Source organism: Nanorana parkeri, unplaced genomic scaffold (assembly GCF_000935625.1).
Source record: "Nanorana parkeri isolate BGI_ZX_2015 unplaced genomic scaffold, ASM93562v1 scaffold3012, whole genome shotgun sequence".
Classification (NCBI taxonomy): domain Eukaryota; kingdom Metazoa; phylum Chordata; class Amphibia; order Anura; family Dicroglossidae; genus Nanorana; species Nanorana parkeri.
The window spans coordinates 24,433-32,416 of record NW_017309280.1 but is presented as its reverse complement, the minus strand read 5'-3'; the positions used below and the strand labels follow the sequence as shown (position 1 = coordinate 32,416).

The window sequence follows — 7,984 nt, the reverse complement described above, 5'->3', positions numbered from 1 at the left end:
TGTATCTTTATCCCTAATCTGGCGGTTACAAAAAGGCAGCTGTCACCTATTCAAGTTAATGATCAGGTGACAGCAGTTGAATGTAAACGCCTGCACATCGCATGTAATGATACGTGATATGATTACATTCGGTTAGGAATCAATCACTCTCCCTGGACGCAATGATTGTGCATTCAGGGAGACTGTTCTCTAACCGCATGTAATAATATCACATATCATTACATGTGGTGTGCAGGCGTTTACATGCAACTGCCGCTTGTAAATGCCAGATTAGGGATTCTTGTTGCAGGAAAACGCAAGTTCCTGGCGCAGGAATCCCTAATCACACCTAAACCTACAGATATGAATGGGGCCTTATTGTGTGTGTATTGGGGTCCGTAGTACCATATCGCATGTAGTTACATGTTATTTTAAAGTATGAAATTTGGCGCGTGACCCCCATGGGAGAAAAAAATTTGTTGAGTGGCCCTCGAGGGAATTGAGTTTGAGACTCCTGGATTAGACCCTCTGTCAAGTTTGTATTGCACAGAAATACAATAGGGGATATTTTCCAATTGGGAAACCTTTTTCTGGTGACAACTCTCTAAGGGGAAACATATCATCACTTTCAAAACATCTCCTCTTACTTCCTGCAGTCTTTCTGGGTCAAAACCCTAATGGGACACTGACAGCAAAGAAGCTGATAGTTAATATGATTATTGGTGCATGCAACCTGTAAGGGGTTTGTTTCTAGTGGCAGGGCTGAGGGGTAATGTTTGGTGTGTGTGTGTGTGTGTGTGTGTGTGTGTTTAGAAGGGGATCAGGCCAGAAGTCAGCTTTAAAATACATTTAATTTTTTTTTTAATACTTTTTATTTTTTTTGCTAAATATTTACCTTGTGTGTAGCTTTAATTAGTATAGGGAATTATTAATTCCCAGCATGTTTGAACTCTCTTTGAAAACATGTATTCAAGATGGACTCATTAGAGGGATTCAAATATATAAATATGTTTTCATCAATGGATAGAATCTGAATTCATGCTAGACCTCTATGATGTATTTGGAAAATACCTTTGATTTACTTTTGCAGATTTTGAAAAAGCAACATTAGCAGTAAGTGAATGTATCACAACTAAGATATTAATATTGTTGTGACATTTAGTTGTGCTGTTACAGAGAATGTTGGATTATTGACATCTGTCCCCTAGAGGTTTACAATCTAATATGCCACATTCATACATGTATGCAAAAAATAAGCAGTTTTAGTTGATAAAATGATCCTAATAGAATGTCTTTGGATTGGGAGAGGAACTTATTGACTTTGGAGGAAAATACACATAAACAGTGGGAGACTAGGCAAACTCCAAGCAGCTGGTGTCCTTACGATTATCGGCCGAAACTTTTTGTCCGATGATCGAACCGTCGTACGATTGTCGTACGGCAGCCCCATCATGCCCCGATTATCGCACGGTTCAATTAGCCGTAATTAAAGAAAAGCACCTGGACGAATTGCGGTAATCGACCGCACGTATTTTCGTTTGCGCATGAGCAGTGTAGATTGTACGATTTTTGACGTACGGAAACGTCACTAACCTTGCGAAAATCGTATGATCGACCAAAGTTTTCAAACATGCTTGAAAGTCAAAAGTCGTACGATTGTACAGTATTTGTGGTTGTACACTGCCCATACACCTTGCGATTATCGGGCGAAAACGCGATCGCATACTATTATCATACGATAATCGTAAGGTGTATGGGCACCTTTAGGAATGTTAATTCTAACCACTAAGGTATCATACTACAACAGTATTGAAGTTCCACCATTATCTACAAGAACACAATATTTATACTGATACTATGGATTGTTTTTGCAGTAAAGTCAGTGATTGATGGGGCTGCTAGGGATCCTGGTGGTAGGAGGGGGCCCCCTTATTGAGGCTATTGAGGCAAATTATTCTGTGAACTCTGCTCTTTAAAATACATTTAATTTTTTTTTTAATACTTTTTATTTTTTTTGCTAAATATTTACCTTGTGTGTAGCTTTAATTAGTATAGGGAATTATTAATTCCCAGCATGTTTGAACTCTCTTTGAAAACATGTATTCAAGATGGACTCATTAGAGGGATTCAAATATATAAATATGTTTTCATCAATGGATAGAATCTGAATTCATGCTAGACCTCTATGATGTATTTGGAAAATACCTTTGATTTACTTTTGCAGATTTTGAAAAAGCAACATTAGCAGTAAGTGAATGTATCACAACTAAGATATTAATATTGTTGTGACATTTAGTTGTGCTGTTACAGAGAATGTTGGATTATTGACATCTGTCCCCTAGAGGTTTACAATCTAATATGCCACATTCATACATGTATGCAAAAAATAAGCAGTTTTAGTTGATAAAATGATCCTAATAGAATGTCTTTGGATTGGGAGAGGAACTTATTGACTTTGGAGGAAAATACACATAAACAGTGGGAGACTAGGCAAACTCCAAGCAGCTGGTGTCCTTACGATTATCGGCCGAAACTTTTTGTCCGATGATCGAACCGTCGTACGATTGTCGTACGGCAGCCCCATCATGCCCCGATTATCGCACGGTTCAATTAGCCGTAATTAAAGAAAAGCACCTGGACGAATTGCGGTAATCGACCGCACGTATTTTCGTTTGCGCATGAGCAGTGTAGATTGTACGATTTTTGACGTACGGAAACGTCACTAACCTTGCGAAAATCGTATGATCGACCAAAGTTTTCAAACATGCTTGAAAGTCAAAAGTCGTACGATTGTACAGTATTTGTGGTTGTACACTGCCCATACACCTTGCGATTATCGGGCGAAAACGCGATCGCATACTATTATCATACGATAATCGTAAGGTGTATGGGCACCTTTAGGAATGTTAATTCTAACCACTAAGGTATCATACTACAACAGTATTGAAGTTCCACCATTATCTACAAGAACACAATATTTATACTGATACTATGGATTGTTTTTGCAGTAAAGTCAGTGATTGATGGGGCTGCTAGGGATCCTGGTGGTAGGAGGGGGCCCCCTTATTGAGGCTATTGAGGCAAATTATTCTGTGAACTCTGCAGTCTAGAAGAACTGACCTCAGGGCTGGCCATGCAATGTTTGCAGGAATCGGCCCAAATTCTTAAAATGAGTGGCCCAGCCGAAAAAAACATTTTTTATCACACAGTGAATTCAGCCAATCAGCTGCAGGCACTGTAAATGTATTCTGACAGATGGAGGAATCTGTTGTATTTTTTGTTTTTGTTTAGCCCTCTAGGTGAACAAAAAAAATCTATTGATAGCCAGCTTAAACAGCTTTCATCGGGCTTTAAAAAATACCAGTGTTTTTTCACTATTAGTTTGCTATCTGGTAAGAAGGTTTAGGTTTGTAGTTCTGCAGATAAGAATTTAAAAAAGTTTGTATTTAGGATATAGAAGTATTCAAACTTAAATTTAAGCAGCATATAAAATCACAGCTTACTCTGAAAAATAGTGTTTTACTCTGCCCATATTGCCTTTTACTAAACACTGCACTCTTTCTTTTTATAACCAGTGCTAATTTTAAGTGACACTAAACTCAGGAATTAGATCTTAAAAATGCATTAGAGTACTTTAACTATCAACCAAAATGTATCTTATTTGTGTATTACTCAGCTGTAGATCCTCAAATCATCTCTATTCATACTGACACTGTCCTTCCTTCTGGAGGGGAGCTACTTTTGTTCCTGATTGTTCATGTGTGTGTTGTAAAGTCGTCACCATTCCAAGTTCACTTCTGTGATGGACTACAATCTCAATACAAATTAGTGAACTATACGTGAGATTGTAGTCCATCATGGGAGTGAGCTTGGAGCGGTGGCTACTTTACAACACACACAAGAACCATGGGGAACAAAAGTAGCCACACTCCAGAAGGGAGGACATTGTCAGCAGATGATTTGAGGATCTACAGCTGAGTGATACACAAATAAGATACATTTATGTTAATATTTAAGGTACGTGAGTCACTTTAAATGGCTGTAATGATATAATTACAATAATTGCAAAGTTTACAGTTGCACTCCTCATCTTAAAGCCTATCTTCAGGCATCTGTTAAAGTCAAATGTTACTTTGGAGTTAAATATGTTACGGATGGGACAGCTAGGCATAGAGTCAGGGAATGAGTATGGTGTATTATGTCTTGCTGTCTCATACCCATCCTTAACGTACATAACTCCAAAAACAAAATTATAGCTTGAACTATTGGGCTGACAATTGCCTTATTGAGTTAATAGTTTGCTTCTGATTCATACTGGCCTTGGCTACAAATGGTGCAGAAATAGTGGCTTCTAAATGTATGTGTCTCGTGAAAATTAGCAAGGAAAAACATAAATTGTACACACTATAAGCTGAAGTATTTATTACTAATATGTTTTTTTGCTGAAAGATGACTCTATCTGTTAGTACTTGCCAACAGTGTTTTCAACCGTTGTGTTTGCCATCCATAGATAAATGTTTCTTGCACAATGTCCCATACCTTAGGTGTCATTGACAGCTGCCCGGGCATACTAACGATATTGTGGTTACCCAACATGTGGCAATCAGCTATGACGTAGTGATCACTTGGCTTTGTTTATTAACACCTGTCACTTACAGTGACAGCTATTGGACAATTACATTCTATGTGCACTCTCTGCTTTGTAAATGTAGATATTGAAGATGCTCATAGGATGTACTTCCTCAATGCCCTGACACAATTTCCCTCAGCCCTGTCAATATGCACTTCCTTGTAACTAAGCCTGCCTTCTGAATTACAACTCAGTGTCTGAACTTCCCATAATGTAACATAATCATTGCTTGCTGGAAGAATTGCATAATGTGATATGTAGTCTTGAGAAATCAAGATTGCATCACATCAAGCAGCAGGGTAAGAGGCGGTAAGCACACTGGGAATGCAGGAAGTGGATGGAAGTGGTGGGTAGATGGAAGGCAGCACTTAAGGATTTTTTTTTGAGCAAACTTTAATTGCATTGTCAAAAACAGCTATAGTAAGTATTCCTATTACAATGCTGATGTTATAACAGGATAATATATGCTGTGACCTTAGAACTCCTTTTAACAGTGTTTAACTTTTTTTTAAATTAAATAAAAAATGTTTTGTCTATTTGCAAAGCTATAATAAAAACCTGAGCAAGATATTTATTAAAACATTGCATGAAAAAAAAAACCCTTATATGTCCTGAATTATTTTGTAAATTAGTTGTAGAGTTATTGTCAAGGTATTCTGCGCATATTGATGCTGCTAATTTTGTTTTGGGCATCTAGTATCCAATGACCTCTGGTCACAAAATTGTTAAAACCGATTGATGGAATAGGTGAAAAAATAGGAAGATCTATCTTTCCCCTAGCTGCTATTCTGCAAGGTCTTTTACAATTTCTTAGCATGTGCATAATGGCTTGTTACAATTATACTTCTAATTCTCATATATTCTAATTAGACATCCACTCTCCTTTTAATCTTGCAGACATAAAGCTCTGCAAAGTATCCATGGAATTTCCTAAAGGCAGTAATAATTCAGTGGTAATTGAGTTTGTTCTAACTGGCTTTTCTGATAGACCTGACCTGAAGATTTTTTTATTTATGATTTTTCTTCTTGTTTATTTAACTTCTATTTTGGGAAATGCCGGGATAATACTTATTGTATTTAACAATACCCTTTTTCATACGCCGATGTACTTTTTCATTAGCAACCTCTCCTTCATAGACCTCATATACTCATCAGATATTGCTCCAAAGATGCTGGCTGGCCTACTTTGTAGGCAAATAACAATCTCCTACATTGGCTGTGCAATGCAGCTTTTCTTTTTCTGCGCTCTTGGAAGTACTGAATGCATCCTATTTGCTGTTATGGCTTTTGACCGATATGTGGCAATCTGTAACCCATTAAGCTATAACTTGGTAATGCAGCAGAAGATGTGTCTGCAGCTGGTGTGTGAAGCTTTTACAGCCGGTCTCCTGCATTCTCTGATTGAGACTTGTCTCACCTTTCGTCTGTCCTTTTGTGTCTCTAATATTCTTCATCACTTTGCTTGTGATTTCCCTCCATTGTTAAGCATATCTTGCAGTGACACTTCCGTTAATGAGATTGTTATGTTTATTTTGTCCTCTTTGCTCACCATGCCTTCTCTTGTGGTCATTCTTGGGTCATATATTTCTATTTTGTTGGCTATTTTAAAAATAACTGGAACAGAAGGAAGAAAAAAAGCTTTTTCAACTTGTGCCTCACATATTACAGCCGTGACTTTACTATACACCACTGTCCTTTATGTTTATCTCAGTCCGAAATCCTCAGCTTCTAGAGATAATGTAAATATAGCTACTGTATTTTATACAGTGGTACTGCCCATGCTTAACCCAATCATTTATAGCATGAGGAACCAAGATATAAAAAATGTGCTAAAAGCAACATTATTAGGGAAATTAGGTTGCAATATATTATGTAGGGCATAAGCAGGGACAGATGTACAATCTATTTTTTGCTTCAGGTTGACTATCCTGTGTTGTTCCCTCCTACCACAGACAACTGGCTATCTGTAATCTGGGACGATTATAATTTTATATGAACGTTTGTGCTAGAAATCAGAAGAACATTTGATAAAGCTTTTAGAGACTTGATGAATGTTGTTCCACCTTTCGTTTGACTTTAACATAAGGTTTTAGAATGCATGGAGTTTCCTAAATGAAAACCACATTCACTGTTAGAATTTTGCTCTTTCAATTTTTTTCAGCACTATGATCGAAAAAGATCATCCATGTCCATGAGAAAATCTAATGAATGTTCCAAAACAGAAAATTTTAACCGTGTATACCCAGCTACAGTTTCACACTAAAAAAATTATAGGTTCACACAAGAAAAGTTGAGGCTGGGCGTGAAGGTGAACAATATAGTTTAACATTTTATGTATTACAGGTATTTATATAACACCAACAATTTACGCAGCTCTTTACATACTGCAGATTCATATCATTCCTCATCCTCAAGGAGCTTACAATCTGAGGTAATTTAGACAGGAGCAAATTAACCTTCCAGCATGTCTTTGGGGTATGGGAAGAAACCAAAGTACTTTCAGGAAACCCACAAATTCACAAGGAGAACATGCAAACTTCTTTGCATGAGACCCCCAGTGCTACATGGCAGGAGTGCTAGCCACTGTGCTGCCTATATATAAATAATATATGATTCACTTTTCTACACATGTTAATCAACACACCCCACCACTACTAGTGATATAAAGTGCATATGCCATATAATTAAAGGAATATTAATATCAAAAGCTTTTTAAGCTATTTCAAATGCTGAGTAAATCAATTACAATGGATGATGCTCCTTCATGTTTAAAAGTTTTAGCTTCCTGCAGAATCAGCTGTTCTCCTGAGCACTGGCCATGATATCCTGTATTTGGGTGGCTCCTTTTCCTTGCAGGATCCTATGGAGCCACCCTTGTGTGTGTTAGTAATCTGTGTGTGTCTCTACAAACACACAGGCACAGCAAGGCAAGCCACTCCCTACTCCTCCTATCTCCAAGCTAGCATATGGACACCTGCTGAAGACTGCTCTGTCCCTTGTAATCTTGCACTGAACAGGACGTTCAGGGAAGCGGAGCTGAGAGAGTTGGAGCCCACTTTGTTTGGAAACATGATGACTAAGTGATTGGGCAAAAATGTAAAGAAATACTTTGCAGGGCAATTTATATTTTTTGATCTGGATTCATTGTTGAAAAGTTCAGAGTTTAATACTACTTTAAATAAAATATTCAAGTATGATGTACAAACTTTCACTGCAAAATTAATATTGTAAATAAATAAATATACATATAAATTAAAAGGTCCTTTTTTATCACAAAAGAAAGTCTCCCTCATTCAAAATTAGCAACAGGTGTTGCAATAATAGGACCAGAAAAAAAATGTTTGTGTCAGAATCAGAAAATCTTTCTTTATATTC

The 7,984-nt window shown here is 37.2% G+C and overlaps 1 protein-coding gene across 1 annotated transcript; it reads left to right on the top strand.

The window, feature by feature from the left end:
• The first annotated feature begins 5,529 nt into the window (after window positions 1–5,529).
• Window positions 5,530–6,492, top strand: LOC108802655 (olfactory receptor 1019-like). Its single transcript, XM_018574513.1, has one exon. It carries the CDS (start codon window positions 5,530–5,532, stop codon window positions 6,490–6,492), a length of 963 nt encoding a protein of 320 aa, XP_018430015.1.
• The last annotated feature ends 1,492 nt before the right edge of the window (window positions 6,493–7,984 follow it).

Coding starts and splice junctions, on each gene's coding strand:
- LOC108802655 (XM_018574513.1), top strand. CDS start 5,530: ATGGAATTTCCTAAAGGCAGTAATAATTCAGTGGTAATTGAGTTTGTT.